This window comes from Bombus impatiens, unplaced genomic scaffold (genome assembly GCF_000188095.3).
Source record: "Bombus impatiens unplaced genomic scaffold, BIMP_2.2 scf_0463, whole genome shotgun sequence".
Lineage (NCBI taxonomy): Eukaryota > Metazoa > Arthropoda > Insecta > Hymenoptera > Apidae > Bombus > Bombus impatiens.
Window position 1 is genome coordinate 1,746,784 of NT_176882.1, and position 21,430 is coordinate 1,768,213.

Consider the following 21,430-nt stretch of genomic DNA (forward strand, 5'->3'; position numbering starts at 1 on the left):
CGATCGCCACGACCGCAAACACGGCCGGAACTTGTTGATACGACCTTGCGCTAGTAATCGAAAGTGTTTTCGAAGCGCGGGTTCAGGGACGACGTACGATCAATCGTGGCGTCGAGACCAGCCACCGAGACGACACTCTTTGGCACCCCCCGAAGGGCGCGCCACGCGAGCCATCGACATCCTGCTGCCAGAGCTGCCGGGCTGCTGCGATGGCCCGGGCGTCGCGATCACAGCGCCTGCGACGCCGCCACCCGTCCCACGCCGGTGATGTCGTTGCAGCTATTCCAGGACCGTATCTATCCTATACAATCTTTTTCAAATCCGATACATCGTTTCCTTTAGTAACATCGCAGAATTTTATTTAGAATGACAGATTCCTTTGGTGATTTTTTTCTAAGATTGAAGCTTAGATGACCGATTGGTAATGATTATGAGGACTTGGAACGCTCTTCTTATTTGTGATAGGTAATTCAATGAATTTTTAATCGATTAGACTATAATTTAAAGAGTCTTAATTAAGCAGGTAACCGATAAGGGAAATATGATTTCATTGATAGCGTAAGTATTTGAATTAGATTTGGGTAGGGTGTCGTTGGGACTAGTCACAGTTTATTGGAGGAATAAGTACGCGTTGGAACATGCGCTCGGAGCCGGTAATGGAAAGAGTAGTCCGAATGCGTCGTTCGGAGACTCCCGCGCGTGGAAAAAATGTAATGTATTTAATGGTGTGGAACAGACTGAATGCTCGATAAATTTTGCCGTAATTTCATCCAGAGTACAAATGAGATACCGCCATTTTCGATGATAGAACATCCAATATAACGATATAGCTTTGGCAAGGATGGATAGAAACACGAGCTACGCGCGTGACTTTCACTTGTTGCACCCAAGAGTACAAGCACAGAAATGCATAAATGAATCACCAATTTTAATGATGGAGTCATTTCATTTATTCTTTTTTGTATGCTTTTTTTATATATTGTGTAGATATATTACAGGATATATGAATGATGTTAAAATTATATTCGTCTCTTGACAAATACCAGTGATGTTTGTATTTTTTTAATAAGATAATAAAAATATCATAAGCGTTATATATATTTATATATCTATACATTTCCTAATTGCATTTTCTTTACTCCTACATTTCGCTTCGGTACAGCCACGGAATGAGACGAGATTTTTTCTCAGTTCTTCATACGTAATAAATCTGGGAATGAAACATGTACCGTGAATGTTTTTCTCGTTTGCTTACAGTATATCTCCACGAACCAACCGCGATTACATTCTTATCACATTTTTGAGACAGAACACATTGTATCTGAATAGTACAAAGGTGAATTAATTGCCGACGCATTTCGGCCATGCCAAACCTCCACAAGATATCGACACAATAACGTATATGACAACCTACGAGATTCACACAAAATTAAATGGAATATTTTGCATTAAATCAAATCGTACATAGTATCGATTACTTACGATTAGAATAACTCCAACAATAACGTAAATTTTTACGTTCTTCCAAAACAAAGAGCGTGCTAAATTTCTACTGGTTTTTCTGAATGTAACTGACTAAAAATATACGAAAACATTATTTTTTTGCACATCCTTTATGGTGTCTTTTAATTCTACTTACATTCGTAGATAAATTTTCAGTCTTGTTTACAAGAAGTTCTAGCCGTTCTCCACGCATTGCAACATTATCAATATTTTTACTCATTATATCTTTCAATTCATCCAGATCACCGAGAACGCTATCAAGCACATCGACTTTGTGACTAGACTCATTGTAATGTTTCTAAACAAAAAATGTAATTGTGAAAATGTTAGAAAATACATTTCAGATATATTTATATTTCTTACCATTGTACTAGCTAAAGTTCTTGCAAAATCTGTATTCATCGCATAGGGAATTGCAGTTTGCGCATCTTGACCATATGCAGCCAAGAATCTTCCTTTAATTTCTGCCAGGTATAAAAATGCTTTGGATTTTTGGTAATCCTATAACATGAAAATGTTTGACACTAATGAATTACTTCAAACAATGCTTGATTACTTTTAGATTACTTACATCATCTGTAATGCACATATAAATAATGTTATCTTCACAGATGTAGTGAAAAAGATATTGTCCTTGTGAATATGTAACCTTGTCATTTTCAGCTTTTTTTGCCAGAATGCTCTCTGTTACTTCATCAAAGTTTCCAGTACAGGAAGCATATTTTGCCAATACCGTTGACCCTCGAGCCACCACGGTATATAAAATTGGCATGATGAATGCTGGAATAAAATAAAGATTAATATTTCATTATAGTCACTCTTGTTTAAGCTTTCATAAGCAAAGAATCTTTAACCTACATGGATCTATTAAGTAAACAATAAAATTCTGTTTGTAACTGAATTTCCTTATCTGTTATCAAGCTGATTAATACTTAAAATAACAAAGTTTACAGAAGGTGTTGCCATAACAGCATGTAAAGTAAGAAGTACATTCTAATGTTCTCAAGAAAGCAAGATAATTGCAAGATTTACGGAACAACAATGGAAAAGATTAATAAAACACAAAGTAAGACGCCATAATTTCTAACCTCCAAGGACAATGAAATGTCTTATAAATTCACTGTTTACGTCCAAAATTTAAAAGATGCTGTCAGAACAAATAAGAAATAAAATGACGTCGTAGTAACCAACATGTGAATTTATCAAGATCAGCTATTATTTTCATGACCTACCTCAATTATTAGGATGGCGCGAATTGAGAAGTGATTGTGCACTTTGTTCGATGTTAACCTGACAATTTCTACTGTTCTCCCTCCTGAGATCGTTTTTATGAGTAACTTAATTGATCAACGAATTGTAACTTCATGAGAATTGTCCTATGATCCATCAGCACACGTCAACAGCAACGTCCGAGATTATCAGTAACACATGACAGTTGATCATTGTCAGTGTGTATTCCGTTGACACGCGCACTCCTTGTGGCGCGAAATTTAAAATAGCTTATTTTTCTGCTCTGTTTTCTTCGCGAAGAGAAAGCAATATTTTCATCCGTAAAGATAATCTCAAACAATTCCGTATTACAATTAAAAATGTTTAAAACGTCTGAATCTGAAATATATTTTAAAACACTTTCCTAAAGCTCGTATCTTTAGGCCGTGAAAGATAGGAAAGGAAGAAAAATTCTCGAATACGTTAAAAATCCAAGCATTCCTTACTCGAAATTCACAATTCGCACTCTGGTTTATAACCTAATTACATTATCTTTATCGCTATCAAGAATCAAAATCACTCATTATCTAGAAAAAGAAATCACTGAAGAATTTACTTATCAACAATATCGCCTACAAAATTAATCACAGGGTTTGCCAATTCTTTAAATATATGATCTGTTCTCTTGCATTATGCTTGAACTTCGCTCCAAAAACTAGAGGCGACACGGAACATGCGTGTTCGGCCTCGAAGGGTGCTGGTTAGTTCGCGAAACGCATGTCAGTAGCGATACGAAATTACGTGGTGTGCCAGTTTTCTGGATTTCCTAGCTGCGTACAGATCGATAGCTCCTCACATGTGGCCGCATACCGACCAGTATACCGACGCTGCTTACTACAATGGAGAAGGGAGTTAACAGAACGTAAGAGTGGATAGATAACGGTATATTCGTCGAGAGGAAGAGACGCGTGCTCGCGGAGTCTACTGCAGTTCTGTGTGATTCGGCAGACACGCAACTACCTTCAGAGCTCTGGTGATCATTATCTACGATTGCCGCTGTTCCTTCGATAGTTGCTCGTTCTACGGCCTCTGCGACATTAGCCATGATTCTAGGTAAATATATCACGTTATCAGTAACCTTATCGTGCATTAATGAACTTCATATTAACGCTTTTCCATAGTATTAGACTTCAGAACCTTTTGCAAGTTTTTATCATCAGATTCTTTAGTCACGTGCTGTTCATTATTCATAAACTTGTTCATATGAAGTTCAGTGAACCATAATTAACTGATGTTTACAGATAGTAGATTACTGATAGTAGCTAGTTTTCTTCCTCGACTTTAATTCTGAACTGGTTTCATGGGAAAAGCGATAGAATCGCAAAGTGCGAGAGGACGGGTGCCAATTCCAGGGAAAACTTCTTAGATCATGTTTCTTCATAATTTTCTTGGGTGTCGCAGTTATGTTGTCTCTTTACATTTGTTATACAACGTTGTTTGTTACGTTGTTTGCACTGTTTCATGTGTATATTTGGAGCAGGTCATCGAAATATTTTTTTTACTGACCTGGTATCCAACACATTAGCTTATCTCAAAGATATGTTATTTTTTACATGTTCGTCGCTGCATGATTCTACCAGAAGATATGACTAGTATACAATATTCGCAATTTAAACTTATTATAGTTATTTTCGTGATTGGTCGTGTGTCGGAGAGCAACGCCCGTGATATTGATTTCGGTTAAAGGGTCCATAGTCTCCCCATGCGATTTCCCCTCTACAAAAACAGTAAATCAATAACATTGAAAGAAATATCAAATTATGGTAATACCAGTCTATGTATACCTACGTCTATGGTGGATATAGCAAATATACACGTATAAAATACAAATTAAATAATCGGCGAAATTAGAAGATTTATCGTTATCTAGGCACAAATATCTCACTTTAAGCTAAAATAAATCTATTTATTCGTTTTATTATGTTGTTACGTAATAGCACTGGAATATCTAGTACGTTGAATTCACTGATAGCACTGATAATTACAGTAAGTGATGTAAGGCATACCGTCTCTCTTAGCGTTCGATAAACATTCGTCAGAAAATATCAAAGTTCGAAAGAGATTGCGAATGTTTATGCATTTATGGAAAATTTAAACATGCAAACATTCGTAAAATACACATTATATGTAAAAATATAAATTATATCCAAAGCAGAGTATTCGTTGTAATATTCAGCGAGTGAAACAGGTCTCTACCTATCCGATCGCGTTCATAAAAATACGAATTTGTATAAACATTCACTATCTGGTCATTAGGAACACCTATAAGAATGACTGAAAAAGCAAATGCGATAATCTATGCACATCTTCGAAAGCGCACAGTTCTTCGGTTTCCGTAGCCTACTTTCCCGCGTATCAACGATACGGGACATTTTAGCATGGACAAATTGTGCAAGTTGTCTAATGCGAGTATACATCTGCTGTCACAATATTCCGTTACGTTGTTCCGATTTCTCGCTATTTAGAGGATGTCATTTTGAATTGCGATCAAGAAACGGTCTATATTATAATACAATTTTATCTGTTTCCGGTCGGCTGACAAGAATGCCGGCTACTGTTCGTTCGAATATGTACCGTTAAGCGCGCCATAAACTAAACATTAACGTTCAATTTGCATCGTTCGAGATTACTTCTCATAAAATTCTGTAGAATGCAAATAAAACGGAAGCTTGTCGTGAACGTTCCGTTGGAAGATCTTCAGGTCCGTTGATCACAGTAGTGCGTCTAATTTATTTCACGGGTATTCTCGATGACCTCCAGTATAATTTCAGATTTCACGCCATTAAAATAAATTATACAAGCCAGTTCGATGTTTACTTGATCGGCGAAGGACTCGAGAAAGGTACACATACAAAATTTCACCCTCTGTTTAGATGGTGACAGGGGATTCACATATTATCGGGACTCATATACATTTCAGGGTCGTATACTATTCAGCAACGACAGTCTCTCCTTTGCGATCTTCCTTTGTTTCTCTCTGAAACCATTACTTCGTCGGCGTTTTGCATTGCAAATAACTTGACTTCTCATTCGCACGGATGTTCCCTCGATGTCCTCTCTGAAACACAAAATTCAAAGTGTTCTAAAAATTTACAAAAGAAGAGAAAACGAAAATTAGCTCTTTCAGCGAATAATCGAGACAATGTAAATGCTCAGTATCTCTACAGTAGAGCTGCATTTATCCGAACGAAATTTTAGTTAGTACCCGGTTGATCGAACTTCTGCTGGTTGCATTTATTTATCTGAACGTGAGCTCCTATTATGTGAACTCTAACTATACAAAATGTTCGTCCCCCGACTAGTTCAGACAAGTGGAGTTCTACTATAAGTCAAATTTAACCACCATGCAATGTTTATCTATGTTCTGTTATCTGGACGTTTGATCGCGGCTGCGAGTCGACGATTCTGCAACGGACCGTTTTGCATGGTCACATAACCGTAGAGAATTAATGTTGCTGAATGTTTTGAGAGCAGACAGGACACGGCTGACGTACGTATCTGCAGCCGTTGTTGGCGCCGGCACTGTAGTCGTCTTCTTTTGGTGGTGGTGGACAAAAAGGCAAAAGGATAGACCACCCTCAGAATGGCGGAAGGTTGGCGAATTGAGCGACCTGTTCGTGTATCCGGTTAAGTCGCTCGGCCTTGTTCGAGTGAACTCAATGGAGTGCACGAAATTGGGCCTGAAATCTGGCTGGCTTAGGGACCGAACTTTGATGGTCATCGACTTGAATGGACACTTCGTTACTGCCAGACAGTGGCCAAAGATGGTTCAGGTAAGAGATTCAAAATTAACCAATAATATAGTATCTTGCATCTGGATCGACGGTTGTATGTAAATATATGGAAGAAGATATATTGTCTGTTAGCTATTTGACTCGCATCACATCAATTAAAAAGACTGTTTTATTCTGTCTATATATCCATTTTACGCAGAGACGAGATTTCCTGGCATAGTCTCTGTCTTGCATTTTGATTAAATTTAGTTCCAACGATCAGGATGCAAGGAAACACCACACCCTTAATTATATTTACTTCACCAATTGTCCTAACTTTGTATATTGATTTTTATTGATATTTATCATTTATATTTATTTCAATATTTGCTTCAAGATCGAGTATTAGGTATTTTGAGAGAACGAAGCCCATGGAAATCAGAGACACTCCATAAAAACTACTCTTAGCCGATGATAACATCTCGATAACACCTTCCGACCATTTAATTACACTAGAAGATGATATTAGATCCGCTATTTGGTAGATTATCTAATTTGATTAGTGTATATCAACGTATCAACTTACAAGGAGCAATGTTTTATCTTTATAACGAGACGCGTATTCAACTCATAGCTGATAACGAAACAGGAAGAAATGCAATGTGGGATCGTTGTGAAAGCTAGGTGGGTGATAATTAGAAATGGATCGATGCGCGATAATCAAGGCAATTTCTTCTGATCTTTCTCATCTCTCGATATGTGTATTCTTCACTAGTCGTTAAGCTTAGTTTGCACAGTCCTGGCACGGATTCGGTTGGGTTTCCTCCTTGAGCTCGAAGAAGCAAACCGCCATTTCTTTAACACGACTTTGTAAGGAAACGGGATACTTTTATAATCAGGATTAACGATCCGTTTTATTGTCGCGAAGATTCGCGAAATTAACTGTTGGAGTCCGACGCGAGTAATTAATTCACCATACGGCGGTATTTTCCTATCGTACGTTGCCTCGTTTAATGTCACTTCCGCTGTGATCGAACAGCGTCTTGTACCTTCGATTCGATGGAGATGTCTTTCATCTCGGAATTTCGATATTTCTGTTTAAAAAAGTTTCGTATCGCTTCCTTAAATCTTTGTCAGTGTAACAAAATAACAAAAAATTCAGAATGAATGATTTAAAAATTAATTATCTCTTCGGTTTCAAGATTTCGCTTATCTCAGCTATCAGATACAGAAAACACTTACTTTCAACTTTTTACAAGAAGTAAATATTAATAATTGCGTTGTTGCGGAAACTTTTTGGTACCAATATATCCAAAGTAAATTATTCGTTATGATATTCAGAGGATGCAAAATATCTTTATTTTATATTATTTCTATTATAGACAGTTTGATCGTTACATTTAGAATGTGAAATTTATAATTATTGTTAAGGAGATAATTATCAATGAAATGGTGAACTGAATTTGTGGGTTTCAGGTGATACCTAGCATCTCTGGATCGATTCTCACATTGTCCGCTCCGGGAATGATGTCTACGTCTATCGATTTGTCCCAACTCCAAGGCAAAGGATTTCGCGTCGCTGTCTGGGGTCAACCTGTATCTGCCTGCGATTGTGGCGAAGAATCTGCCAGATGGTTATCTCGCTTTCTTCTTCAAGAGGACACTGGGTTCAGATTGGTTTACTATCCTTTAGATTATCCAACAAGAGAGATCAGGACGAGAGGCAAGATTTTTTCAGTGACAAGTGACGATACTGTAAGTTTTGATTCAGACACAGTCATCGCTGAGAATTACTAAGGTTTTACAATCAAATAGTTTATTCATCGCATTAGTAAATGATTTATTTATTAAATAGGGAGCCTATCCAGATGCCACTAGCTATTGTTTAATAAACGAAAGTTCAGTGACTGACTTGAATAGTCGACTAGAAGATCCAGTCACCCCAGATCGGTTTCGACCAAATTTCGTGGTTAAGGGCGCCAACCCATACGAAGAGGACACTTGGGGTTGGATAAAGATAGGTGATAACATTTTCAAGTCTGTTATGCCTTGTACGAGATGTATCCTAACTACCGTCGATTCCGAAACTGGGACAAAACATCCGAAGGCTGAGCCTTTGAAGACTCTGAAGAGGTTTGCCTTCATAAGTAACATCTATTTATCTTACATTTACTAATAATCAAGTAATTTAACTAATAAACAAAATACACTAAATTTAGTCGATTTACTATACGAGTAACACATCTAAAAATTTGTAAGTTTTGAGATATCTACAACAAATCAATGCGAAAGTGAATCACTTTCTGAGATAGTTTTCCTGAACTTGAAAAATATGCATTTTCCGAATCATTTTTCTATTTTTCCATCATCATTAATCATCAACAAATCTCTAAAGTTTTAAGAAAAGTAATTGTTATTTCTATGCGTGATTTCTTTTCTTTAATCTTTTTGGCTAGAGATTTTATTAAGACATTAAAAGCTGTTTAATTTGTTAATACAATAGCATGATTCAGACCAAAAAATTCAGGGGGCCGCAGTGGACACCTATATTCATAATTACTTATGTTGTATTCATATTCCTGATATCACATAACACGTTGGCTGCCGTAGCGAATTTTATATGTTTTCTTCTGAACGTAGCAACGGATTGAAATATATTACATTTAATTTTTACAAAATATCATATTGTATTTGCGCACTTTCTTCTGAATCTTATCTAACACTGTTGAATATTTTTTCGTCCATGAAATTTATCATGTTCTAATCATTCTATAGAATCTAGTAACGTGGTCCATCGATAACTATCATGACAGCCAACGCGTTAAGGGTCATACTCTCTTTCATTCGGATAAAAATTAACAAGACGTATATATTTGTCACAGTTACAGACAAATAATGGATCCAGATGTTCGCCCACTAGTTGGCGAGAGTCCAGTGATGGGAATTCACCTGGGATTGAGAAGTCCCAATGGCACCATCCGAATAGGGGACCCAGTTTACGTCAGTGTGCCTAAGGAGCAACCGATATTGATATCGCCTCCCTAGCTACACCGATGGGCTTCGTGCGAAGACGAAATTTTTGTCTACGAGGAAGCCACGAGATCTCTGAAGGAGAACACTTCGTTAAGGAATTTAACAAATAGAGAAAACGCATAGCATCGAGTCTAAAATCGCGTCTCTGATCGTTGAACAGGGCCTAAAAAGTTACAACGGACATTGTTTCTTCAGACAAATTGCAATTCTCTCGATTAGAGAATGATGTAAATGGCGCGATAGTCGCGTGATAACAATAATTTAAAACTTTTTGCCAAGTGTATTTCTCGCTTTAAAGTTGAAGCGTTCATCGTCTGAGATAATTTGCGAAGAGAATCGATGGTTCTCAAATATCGTATTTTTGCTAGATGTTGATCATGAATCAATGAGGACAATATAATAAACGTGCTGGGAGATGCGTTTGTTATTTGTTCATATTTGTATCGAGTATATTTTTGCGAGGAATAAACGAGTTGCAGAGGAATGTGAACTTAAAATTTCCAGGAGAGGGTTGCTACATTTTCAAGAATGTCCTAGCTTTATGATAATAATATTTATTTATTTACACTACAAAACAACAGGGACGATTTACAGTAAAAGGGATAACTCGTCCAATTCGAAGATCGAAATACATTTTTACGAGTATTATTCGACAATGACCATTTTCTTATCCCGCCTATTCTAGGCCAATCTGAGAGAAGAGAGTGGCATCGTTTTATCTCGTATGCGGCAATGGTAGAGTGAATCTCAAACTATGCTCAGTTTTGTACAGGGGCCATGGAATTCCTTTAGTTTACCGGATGGTCACCGGAATCGCCGCAGCGGGTTGGCAGGCCTCGGAGAAGCAACGGACAAGGAAACGCGGGCCGCTGAACGGGGAGAAACTTTCTTTACGTGTAAATCGATCAGATCAGAAAGAAACAATGCTTGGCACAGTTGTATTTCGGAAATAGCTATATACACAGCTCACATGAGATTCTACTCGGACTTACGTTATTTTTTTCTTATAAAATTACACAAGAAAATATATTTATAAGTAATAAAATATTTTAGATTTTAAATAGAGCTACATAGAAAAATGATCGACTCAAAAAAATGTTGAATTCCATTCGTATAAATTATACGTCATATCGACGAAAGTTCGAGCGCAGCGAATCTCGGTAACGTGAACTTCCTAATCGCTAGTAAGAAGAATAATATACCGCGTATAATATAAACAGAGAAAGTATTAAAGAGAAAAAGAGAGCGTTGGAGGATGTGAGACAGAAAACGAAAACTAGGAGACGATAGAAGCGAAGCAAGATAGACGGAGGACAGAGACAGTTCGATGTATGAACTCGAAGTCGCGCGATTACGCTATTTAATTTGACGAGAACAATTCAGTAGTATCAACGAGAGACTTCGGATCTCGGGGACAAGGGGGCAACGCTGGTTACGTTGCCAACGTCGTACCCGTGTTCCAGCTTGACAATCACGGCTCGAGAATGGCTCTCACGTGGCTCCCGAGCGTTTCAGGACCATCGGAATTTTTCTCTTATACTTGGACACCCTTTCGCTGTCGCGTTTCGTCCAACTTTAGATGACGGAAGTGATCAGTCTCGCCTTGAAGTTGACGATGCGTTCGCTCGTCGCTGCCAGGCGCTGAAAACATAAATAGTTTCGGTTAGATTTTATTGTTTAGTAATCAGCTATACACATATACACGCGCATATACATAGACATTCTTTACATGATAAATTAGAAAGAAGAAGAAGAAATCATCCAGACTATAAGATACGAGTTTCTAAATCATTTACGTGAATTCTTTTTCTCCAATACTCTTTGTATAGAAGACAATCCTACGATTTTCCGCTTACAAATGTTCGCAACGCTTTCGAGCAGGCGCGTTTAAACTGTACTTTCGACATTTCTTATTCACGCGACCACGGTTTCACCGTAACGTAGTAAAGAAACGATCATCGATCGAAGATCATTCACACGGACGATGCAACATGTGCTCGCTCGCTGTTCCGCCACGTGACTGGAGCCTGCAGCGGAATTTCCGATTTAACAAGTTGCAGTGCAAGCAGACAAATTCCGAGCGATGTACGAACCGTGAACGCTTTCAAGCCGATGCCCGCTTGCACGCGCGACGAAGGTTGAGCATAATAAGCGCGATTAAGTTTAATAACGTTCGAGCTGGCGATACCATACCACTGTATTTCCGTCTGTTCGTGCTGTTGCTTTCTCTGGTTTGTCGCATTGTAAACGCTATATCGCCGCTACGACATAATAAAGACCTGGTCTGTCAATTACACGCGAAACGACTCGAGAAAAACGCGAAATATAGCTGCGACTGGCCGGTGGTTTTGTACTCACAGGAATTCCTACGCGTGTTCTTTTTCGGCCGCTTTCTTCCCGCTCGAATTCCAAACGAAACGCGTAGAAAAATCTAGTCACTGTCCGTTGCGTTTCCTCTTCACGCTTGGTAATAGTAAGACCGATCAATTAGCCGAGCATCTCGAGCATTGCACGGAGACAACGATCTTTCGAAATTGGAATAGTTTTTGCGGAACTATATCGTGAGAGAACCAACGAAACGTACATAAAATGTAGAGATCTACAAGTGAGATCATCTGCCCCTAACGAACTACTTCCCCATGGTTCTTTCGTCGATCGGTTTCGCTTTCCTTGAGAATTCACGACGCGCGAGAGCGAAACACGTGAACATCGACGAGTGACCGCGGTTATCGGTGTATTTATCTCAGTACGGCGTTACAAATTGTAATTGCAACATATCATAAAGGATATGATATCGGAGTTAATCGGAGACACGATTTCAAGTGTCAGGATAAACGAACTGTTAGCGATTCGAGGAAATAAGAACCTGAGTAGTTGATGAGGACCGTGCGAAGAAGTTTTTAATACAGAGTGTTAAACATAAACGGGATATCAACGATGTTTTATACTGTATATTAAAATAAAAATGTATATTTGCATCAGTCTCCTCGTTTCTCCATTTATCCAAATAGTAATTAATATTCTTAGTTCTATCGCTGCTAATATAGAGCCTTAAGAGGGTCCAAAGCTTCAAGCTATCAGTCCATGTCAATTCTCGATGATGTAACGTATGATATTAGGTATGTCATTGCCTGATCTCTGAACAAACATCGTGATTTGTTTGATTTATGATTTCGACAAAATTGCTCAACCACGATATTGCTTATACAATTATATGGACGTAAATAGCTACCTAGATATTATTACAGTATTATTAAACAGCTATTTAATTATTTTCTACTAATTAAAATGGTATTCTTACCATTGTACGATCGCGAATTAAGTTAAGGAACGAATTGCACGCGAGAATTGAGCATATCGATAGAGGAATCGCGTCATTGATAGATCGTTAGAGGCCGAAGGATCTACCAAGATCTCGATCGCAGGAGCCGTTCAGTCGCACTCCTGGCAATATCGCGTGCCAGGAGCTACGTAGCAGTTGCTTGCATAAGTCAGCCGGCAAATGGACGAGCTATTTCATAGAGAAAGTCGCTTACATTTTTGCTTTCCATCGATCCGGACGGGGGATGCTTACGTAATCGCCCGGTTTTGTATCTGGAACGACAACGCGTCACGCTTGCGCGAGTTTCGGCAAAATCTTGGGCGCGAAAGATCGGTCCACGTCGAATTTAGAATTTCTCTTCTAAAAAATTGCGAATGTATAAAATTCTAGACTTTCTCGCGGTTCTTTTTAGATTCTTTTTAGATTGATATATATTAATAATTAATTTAACGCATAAAATATCGTGGCTTTATTAGAAATAATAAATAGCGAAAAAAGCTGGTTGAACATTAAACGAGAATGAGATTAGGCGAACTTTAATTGTGCGTCGTTCTTGAGTTTAGAATCGCTCATGGTTATTAATATATCTGTATCAGCTAAATGCTGTTATTATGACCGCGATTAAACCGTTATATTTATTTGAAAAAAGAAGAAATTCGTACGTTGACATTAACAAATCGACGAAGATATTGTAGTTTCACTTTCGAACAAATCGGTTATATAAAACGATGCAAAAGGATAGTTAATTTACAAGGTAGAATTCGAAATAGTTTTAAAAAAAGACTACGAATAATCGGAACAGGTTAATGGCAATTTGTTGGACACCCGTCACGGTGACTACATGGAAAATCCTGAGCAAAGTTATAACGCGTTTGGTTCGCCAACGTGTCCTAACCTCGATCGGTCAACCCCTTTCTACATGCACATTTCGCTTCGTGTCTGCTTCGTTAAACATAATCAATTTCTAGTCGTAAAGATCGACCGGCAGTTGCCACAATGCGATCAGGTCGCTGAGTTTCCATTCATGTCGGTAAATTGCCTATAGAGAAACTGTCTTTTTGAAACGCTTCTTTACGATCAGAAGAAGATATTGAAGCAATTTGCAAATTGAAGTGTTCTCATTCTTTTGATCGCCGATTGTATTGTAAGCTATATGATATAGAATTTCATATTTCTTCATCGTTTTTTTTTCTATTGCTTTTATGTTTTAGTTCCTTTGGTCACTTTCTTTTAATATACATTATCAAGATGTTAATTAGACGTTTTGATATTGTTGGAGATTTTAGAATTCCAAAATAATTGCATCGATAAGGCATAGAAATTATTTCAGTGCCTTTACATTGAACCGATTACAAATCCACTTTACATTTCAAATAATATATAATAAATAAGACGATGAACGAAACAATAAATTGAAGAAACATTTTGAGATTTTAATGAATCTATCAATTCTAATATTTCTAAAACGTTTAACAAATATGATCGCCTTTCAACTGGAAGCAAGAAAAGTAACGCTAGTCCAAAAGCATAATCGATAAATAAATAATAAATTTATCGAAAGAAGGGAATGAATCGATTTCTGCATCTTTTACGTTTCTTCTTACTATGTGCCATTTACCGCTTAACCCATTTTTATCATATATCACTGAAAATTACTCACAAGAATGAGATCCTGTACGAGATTCGAAATTCCTCTGTTCACTATGACGAAGAACCTGGTAACTGGTCCTGGAATTGCTTCTTGAGGCTCCTCTCCGGCCTTTCCAGCCGAACCGTCCCCTCCGCTTCCGGCTACCAGCTGCAAATAATCGAGCCACAATAATATTAGCCTAATTCCCATCGCAACAGAGGTTTTCTCAGAAAGAGCACGAGAGAAGGTGAATGATAGAGACAAGTTGCGTAGATCGTTCATTGTCATCGATCATCGCGTAAATCGTTGTCATTCATTTATTATTTTTTGAATAGAGAGATAGTTGCGGTGTGTAGCAGGTCCACGTCCAGCTTCAGCGCTCCCGATACTACGGTGCTTTTACATCCTGAATCCTACTTGCGGCTACGATCCATCGATCTTGCTGCTACGATCCTTACGTGCGCTTCTTCGGCTCGTGACATTGTTTCGGATATCGTTATAGGGTGTCCATACGCTTAGAATATCTTTTTATTCATATTTTTGCAAGTGACAACATACTTTCGCGAGATAACTCGGAAATCTCGAGATTTCAAAGTTTCGTGACACTGTCGCATTATGGACAACCTAAAGGTGCATCAAAACTAGAAACATATTTACAAGGACCCAAAAAGACAATACGACGTTACAGTGATAATTACAGACAGCATGACGCACATACTTACTTTGCTGCTCGGTCGTTAAAAAAAACGTACGTCACGCATCGTGCTATCAATTTACAATACTACTATTTAGAAGAATTCGTGTACGAGGCCAGACGACTCGGCTGTGTATAAGAATCTCATTTTCTCCGTACGCATTCGGTCAGAGATTCGAAACGAAAAGAAGTGAAATTATTGGACAACGCGAAGCGGAATCGTCTGGCTGCGCGTTGTTTTTGGTGCGTCCCAGTAGCAACGAACGAGCTACGGCTACGACGCTAACAATATACAACGTATGAATGTGCAATGAACGAGTACGAGATCACAACGAGAGAATCGGCAATCGATCAATGGCTGCCCTGAGATTCCGAGGAAATCGGCCGGGATGTCCATCAGCCAGTTGCTTCGCCGAAAGTCTTTAATCGCTGGTTGTCGGTGTCGCGTCGGGACCGTTGGTCGGGTGGAACAATTGGATAAAAGATGAGTTGGACGTGACGGAACGAAGGATTTACAGGGTCACTGAATACTTGTCCAGAATCGGAGAATAGGATCGATAAACGTGGAGGTTACAATTAGTAGGAAGATATGACGATAATCGGTGTTACGTGGCGTTCGAAGGACTGAAAGTTGTCACATTGAAACAATTCTTCGGACGAATACATGCGATGGCTTACGAAAGTATTTAAACATTTCGAAATCTTTGTACGTACATGTGTAACATCTTGAAATTTGATTTTATTATACCGTATTACCAATTTTCTTTAACTAAACTTATATATCTGCGCTAAATGTCTTGTAACTTTTATATACATTTTCAGATTTGTTTAGGATTTTACCAATGTGATAACGTCAGTCGCGTCTCGTTAAAATATTGGTGAAATTTCAAAATGTTTTATATAAAACGCGTAATATACATACACATAAAAATACATTCATAAGCCATTGTATATGGAATCTAAATTACAGATCCTGCATGTCATTGTTGAAAATATCTTTAAAGAATATCAAAGATATTCTTTCAGTCGTTCGAGATGGGAATACAGGACGAATGTAAACAGGGGTTGGTTAGTGACAACGATGATGCATTACATCTAAGACTCTACGCTAGGACTATGAGAAAATCGATGAACGTTTCGCGAATTGTGCTCCAGGTTTCTGAAATTATTCGCGCGATGGATCTTGCTCAACAGGGTGGACGATCGAATTAAATATCCTGGTGCACAATCCACGTACGATCGTGGCTAAAGGAATTCGACGAAGAAGGCACGACGAAACACGGGGAAGGCAAGCTAATGAAGAGCGAAGAAAGGACAGACAGACCACACGAACGATGTTCGAATAATTAAGTAAACGGAAGACGAAGGATAAACAAAAGAACACGCGGTACGAGTAACAGGTGATCGTTAGTCACGTGCGAGGAGTACATGCTGATCAAACATAGTTGCATGCTTTGCTTCGATGTACAGAGGATTGGGTGCTGTTAAATATGCGGTTCGTTGCTTATAAACGTGCAAAGTACTTCTTGCGAGATGGATGCAAATATTAGATATTTGATGCACTAGAGAACAATATTGTTACTGCAAACTAATATTATCTCGAGTTGAAACTCCTTACAACGTAACATTCATATTTCTATAACAAACGGAAAGCCATCTTTTCGAAAGAAATACATCTTGAAGAGGCGAGTTACCATAAAAGACCTTGCTCGAGAATTAACGTGTTAGAGAAAGGAAAGTATCATCCACCAAGCGCCATTAGCAAAGAGAAACAGAGTTAAACCCAGAGCAAACAGAAAGCCGACCAGGTTCCCATAGGCCAACATTCAGCGAAACCACTGAAAATCGTCATTAAGAAACCTGTGGTATCCGTTCACCGAGTGGACAAGTGAAATTCAGAAGAGAGATAAAGAAAGTAAGAGAGAGAGAGAGAGCGAGAGAGATAACAGACAGACAGACAGACAGACAGACAGAGAGAAGTGCAGTAGGCAGTGTCCGTTCGGCTCTGCTCGGAAGGATTAGCGTACCGGTGGTAGGTTGCCGGCTCCTGACGCGGCCGGTGCGCTGGTCGAGGATCCCGCCGTGGTCGAGGAACCAGCTGGAGCGGCAGCAGGGGCGGCACCTTGGGGAATCGGGCCCAAGTCCCGAGAGGCGCTTAAACCGAGCCCTAGGCTCTGCGTACCTGCCACCACGCGGTACACCGTGCCCGCCGCTCTTGCCGCCCCGTCGGCCGCTTGCTAAACGAGAACAGAGACGAGAACTTTCGTTTACTGATCCGCTCCTCGGGAGAACGCCTGTCTATTTAGTCATTCTTTTCTGTTCTTTTCTTTGTTTCGGTCATGATTGTCGCGTGTCGTATCGACAACAAGCGATTTTTCTCCTTCCGCTTCACGATAGTGGAATAGTATTCGTCGTCGATGAAGTGGATGTCCTGCAAAGCGGCTGAAATTGTTTTTAACGACTGACGAGACGAGTATTTTTCTTGGTATTTGTCTTGGGTCAATGCGACGATTCTGCGTTTATTCTAGTTCGTTTCAGTCATTTTGTTTCGGGTCCATTGGTTTCTTGGGGATTGCTTTTCTCCAGATCGTTTATCGCGTGAAGAGTGGAGGGTCAGAATAGAATACTATAATGGAACAGATTTCGCAGAACGTTGTAAGAAAATGTGAAATGTTTCGATTCGATATTTCGTACCGTACTTTCAAGGAAACGAACGGCAGTTTTTCGATACCGTAAAAGGAGGTCGATCTATCGACTAGTTCCAAACAGCCGCGTGTATTACTCAGGATCGCGTAAGTTCTCCATTAGCGATTGCGAACGTTGGTGGCCTTTGGTAACAAAGAATCACGCACGTGAGATAAGATAAGTAGCCAAAGACGGTGAAGGAAAGCTTTAACGCTACTTGAAGTCGCTGACTCCACGCAGTTACTTGTATCTTTATAAACGCGATTAAAAGAATGGAAACTAAACAGAAATTTGTTTTAAATATCACAACGTAAGTTTTCCAAGCGTGTTCAATTTGAATTTCGAAGGAACGAAAAATGAAGAATATGATTTGAAAATCGAAATTATTAGCTCTTTGCGCAATCGTGATTTCCAAATAATTTCGTAATTAAACATTCTGGTCTCACGAACGCGGCGCAAAAGATAGGGTCACGGATTTCTTGTTCTAGCGCGTTTCTTGTAACGTGCTAAATCTTCTATTTTCTTTTTCTCGTTTATGAAGCATGAACCTCGAGGATGTTTTCGTCTTGTCTCTAATCATCCACGAGGTTAGGTCGCGCCTAGGTCGAGAACCTTGGAATAGTAACCAAGCGACACAGCTGGGCAATTCGGTCGTGGACTTTCACCGGTATCAAAGTAGGCGCCCTTGCCTGTGTCCGCCTGTTCGCTGCTTATTTGAATATTAAATCTATCAATTTCTGCCATATTATTTTCGACCTTTATGTTTTTGACGCAAATCTATACCTTTTCTTATACAAGTCCTCTTTCTTTTATCCAACTATACATTCAATTCAAATATCGTGCATCGAGTTGTTCGACGTCTAATACGTATTTAGAGCAGTAAATTGTACGATGATTGGAAATATCGAGATTAATCGACAGAGTACTATCCATCGAATGTTTCAATAATTATTCGACTTAATTATTGTTGCAGTGATCTAGGTAGTGTAATATGACTTGGAAAATAATTATTTGATCTTCAAGGTTTCTGATACGTGGTACAAGAAATACGTACTTCTACTTCTTCTGGAAAATAAGTATTAATAATTCCTAGGCTGCAGATTTGTATGCATTTATACAGAAATTCACAGGAAAACGATACTTAATAAACGCAAATGATATGTATAAGATAATGAAAGTGGTGTGTCGGATCTTTTTCTTTTTTTTTTTTTTTTTTAATAGATGTTGCGAGTCTTCTTAGATTCCGTTGCTTTACTCGTACCCATACAAATATAAATTTGCATAAAAGCCCTCGATCTAATACTATAATAATTACGTTACGTATTACCACATCTAAGATACGACAGTTTGCCGGAGTTTCTCACATGCTACACTGCGAATGGTTTAATCGTTTTAGAAGATTAGTCTGTTCGAATCTTAGTGTCATCAAATGGACAAAATCCTTGGCTACGTTTATCGATTAAACATCGCCTATGAATTACAGAAATAGATTACAAAAATCCATAACAATAATTAAGATCCACAGAATGTAAACTTCCACTTTTCACTCGATACTGAAGAGACGCAGTGGAACAGGAAACGCTTTCTTTATTACGGAAAACTCACCCTGATTATATCAAAGACGAAGTTGCCAGAGCTGCTACTGGAGCCGCCCAGACCAGAGAGGAACCTTTTGTTTCTGTTCTCGTCATCTTCAGTCTCTACTTCTTCGAGAGGCGTCAATGGTGGTGCTGCATCGTTGCTGCCCTGTTCATCCGCGAATTGTACTTTGACCTCGTTGTTTTGCGACTCGGCTGCTACCTCGTTTACCTTGTATTCCGCTTCCGGGTTTATATTCTGTGAAATAGAAGGTTTACGGTCTACCATTTCGAGTATGTTTGAAGACGAGTCGCCACCGATCGATTGCCAAGGAAACTCGAATGGACATTGATCGTGAATTATTATACAGTCAAGGACTGCAAGAGTACGTTTAAGTCGTTGGATAATCAACGTGAATTATTTATGAACACTGGGGTATTGTAAAATCAAGTTCGTTAACGATCGACCGGCGTTTAGGGAGAAAAAAACACGGCTTGTTCAGATCAAAGGAAACGAAGCGTGTGACGCGCGATCTCGCGATGTCTCGTGATCGGGATGCGCATCAGTTCAGCGATCGATGGCTGAATAACGGCTATACTCTGCAAGCAACGTAGAGAGATATGCAATGGATCACGAAAAAACTCTTCGAAAGAACTGCTTTTCTTGGTCATTGAACATAGAAAGCTGTATTGTATACATTACATAGAACATTTTATGATTTCATTAACACCGTAATGAGACACGATTGTCATGACCATATTGGAAATATTTGAAATCAATGTGAAAATGTGTATTATGTACAGAGGTTATAAGACATTTATGCAAACATTTAGTAAATGTGTACTGCATGAATAGAAATAGTCGGATGAATGGAGAAGTAACGAGAAGTGATGTACTTGCAACCACTGTTTCTTCGATTTACTTTAGAATTTTCTTTCGTGAGCAATTGCGTAATATAGTATATATGTGTAGAGCAATCATATAGCAGCGCAATCGAGTCCAAACTTCTGATTATTGTATTAGAACAACGGCTTTTAACGAGAAGTTTGAATTTATTGAAAATCACCGAAGAGAGCCTATCTAACTTATGAATTGCGGATTCTCTCCGGCTCTGAATTCTCTTATACTGATTTCAGTCAACGATGCAGCAGAAACGCATAAATATCCAATGATAAAACATCGCTGCATGATATTTATAACAACGTAACACTACAAAGAAGCTAAACATAATATGATAAAACAAACGGGAATCTAATAATCATTTACCATCATCTGTCATTGCGGAATATAAATCGTTAACTCGAACGTTGTTTTCTTCCAGCTAATTCTATTTAGCATGGCTATTATGCGACGATCGGGAAATGAATTGTAAATTAACGCGAATGCAGATTGATTTTTTCCAATGATCGACAAAAAAGATGAAGGCAGAAAGTAGCAATTACTGTTCAACGAAAACACCAGAAAAAGTGCCCTCTTTATAAGAAAGTATCTTGCCTCGAGACGAATATGAAGAATCAAAGGATAACGATGTCAAGAAAAATAAATAGAAGACAGAATGAAGAGAAACACAACGCAAACAGATAGACAAGCGAATAATAGAAAACGATACGAATGGTATACACACGCAAACGCACACAGAGAAAGAGTTATAGTTAGCAGACAGTAGAAAAACTTGGTAGACAAATTATTGTTTCCCGCAGCAGTCCCAATTGCGCGGTGATCGTCCTTGCCGGATCAATCGATTACTCTTCGTTCAGGTTCATTGACCTCCAACGTGTTACCGATCTCGCCACCATTGTACAGTCACGCGACCGTAGAGGCGACCTCGTTCATCCTGTCGTCCTGATTGATAGCGGTCGTCTGGCTGGCTTTAGTGCTCGACATATTGGCTGGCGCTTCCGTGTCTGTGTCCTCGTCTGGCGGGAACGTCGGCAAGGATACCGATACCTTGGAATTGCCTGCATCATCCTCCTCGTCGTCGAAGAAGGGCGGCTCAGCGGTCG

General features: G+C 38.9%; 3 protein-coding genes across 10 annotated transcripts in view; 1 reads left to right on the top strand and 2 right to left on the bottom strand.

Annotated features, from left to right (window-relative positions):
• Positions 1 to 1,028: 1,028 nt before the first annotated feature.
• LOC100741746 (vesicle-associated membrane protein 7) lies at positions 1,029 to 2,968 on the bottom strand. Of its 3 annotated transcripts, none has more exons than XM_003490610.4 (6): positions 2,736 to 2,968; positions 2,075 to 2,283; positions 1,867 to 2,004; positions 1,640 to 1,801; positions 1,483 to 1,575; positions 1,029 to 1,410 (listed from the first exon to the last, which is right to left on the bottom strand). In XM_003490610.4, exons 2-6 carry the CDS (start codon positions 2,273 to 2,275, stop codon positions 1,342 to 1,344), a joined length of 663 nt encoding a protein of 220 aa, XP_003490658.1. In that variant the 5' UTR covers positions 2,276 to 2,283; positions 2,736 to 2,968; the 3' UTR covers positions 1,029 to 1,341. The 3 variants fall into 3 exon arrangements, with proteins under 3 accessions (XP_003490658.1, XP_012242686.1, XP_024224372.1); XM_012387263.3 differs by lacking the exon at positions 2,736 to 2,968 and adding an exon at positions 2,592 to 2,710; XM_024368604.2 differs by lacking the exon at positions 2,736 to 2,968 and adding an exon at positions 2,362 to 2,385.
• A 503-nt stretch (positions 2,969 to 3,471) lies between these two features.
• Positions 3,472 to 10,002, top strand: LOC100741628 (mitochondrial amidoxime-reducing component 1). Its single transcript, XM_003490609.4, has 5 exons — positions 3,472 to 3,825; positions 6,247 to 6,545; positions 7,962 to 8,240; positions 8,341 to 8,618; positions 9,368 to 10,002. Exons 1-5 carry the CDS (start codon positions 3,816 to 3,818, stop codon positions 9,528 to 9,530), a joined length of 1,029 nt encoding a protein of 342 aa, XP_003490657.1. The 5' UTR covers positions 3,472 to 3,815; the 3' UTR covers positions 9,531 to 10,002.
• A 59-nt stretch (positions 10,003 to 10,061) lies between these two features.
• Positions 10,062 to 21,430, bottom strand: part of LOC100741862 — an 18,422-nt gene continuing 7,053 nt past the window's right edge. For 4 of the 6 annotated variants that reach the window (XM_033321559.1, XM_024368602.2, XM_024368603.2 and 1 more), the window contains 4 exons: positions 19,455 to 19,685; positions 17,192 to 17,401; positions 14,501 to 14,638; positions 10,062 to 11,159 (listed from right to left, as the gene is read on the bottom strand). In XM_033321559.1, coding sequence (XP_033177450.1) covers positions 11,094 to 11,159; positions 14,501 to 14,638; positions 17,192 to 17,401; positions 19,455 to 19,685 — 645 coding nt within the window. In that variant the 3' untranslated portion in view covers positions 10,062 to 11,093. Of the gene's footprint in view, positions 11,160 to 12,510; positions 12,657 to 14,500; positions 14,639 to 17,191; positions 17,402 to 19,454; positions 19,686 to 21,430 lie in introns of those variants that run through there. The other 2 variants (XM_033321558.1, XM_033321560.1) reach the window with 2 other exon arrangements.

Coding starts and splice junctions, on each gene's coding strand:
- LOC100741628 (XM_003490609.4), top strand. Junction 6,546..7,961: donor AGTGGCCAAAGATGGTTCAG/GTAAGAGATTCA, acceptor TGTGGGTTTCAG/GTGATACCTAGCATCTCTGG. Junction 8,619..9,367: donor CCTTTGAAGACTCTGAAGAG/GTTTGCCTTCAT, acceptor TATTTGTCACAG/TTACAGACAAATAATGGATC.
- LOC100741746 (XM_003490610.4), bottom strand. CDS start 2,275: ATGCCAATTTTATATACCGTGGTGGCTCGAGGGTCAACGGTATTGGCA. Junction 2,005..2,074: donor ATATGTGCATTACAGATGAT/GTAAGTAATCTA, acceptor TTCATGTTATAG/GATTACCAAAAATCCAAAGC. Junction 1,802..1,866: donor GAACTTTAGCTAGTACAATG/GTAAGAAATATA, acceptor TTTTTTGTTTAG/AAACATTACAATGAGTCTAG.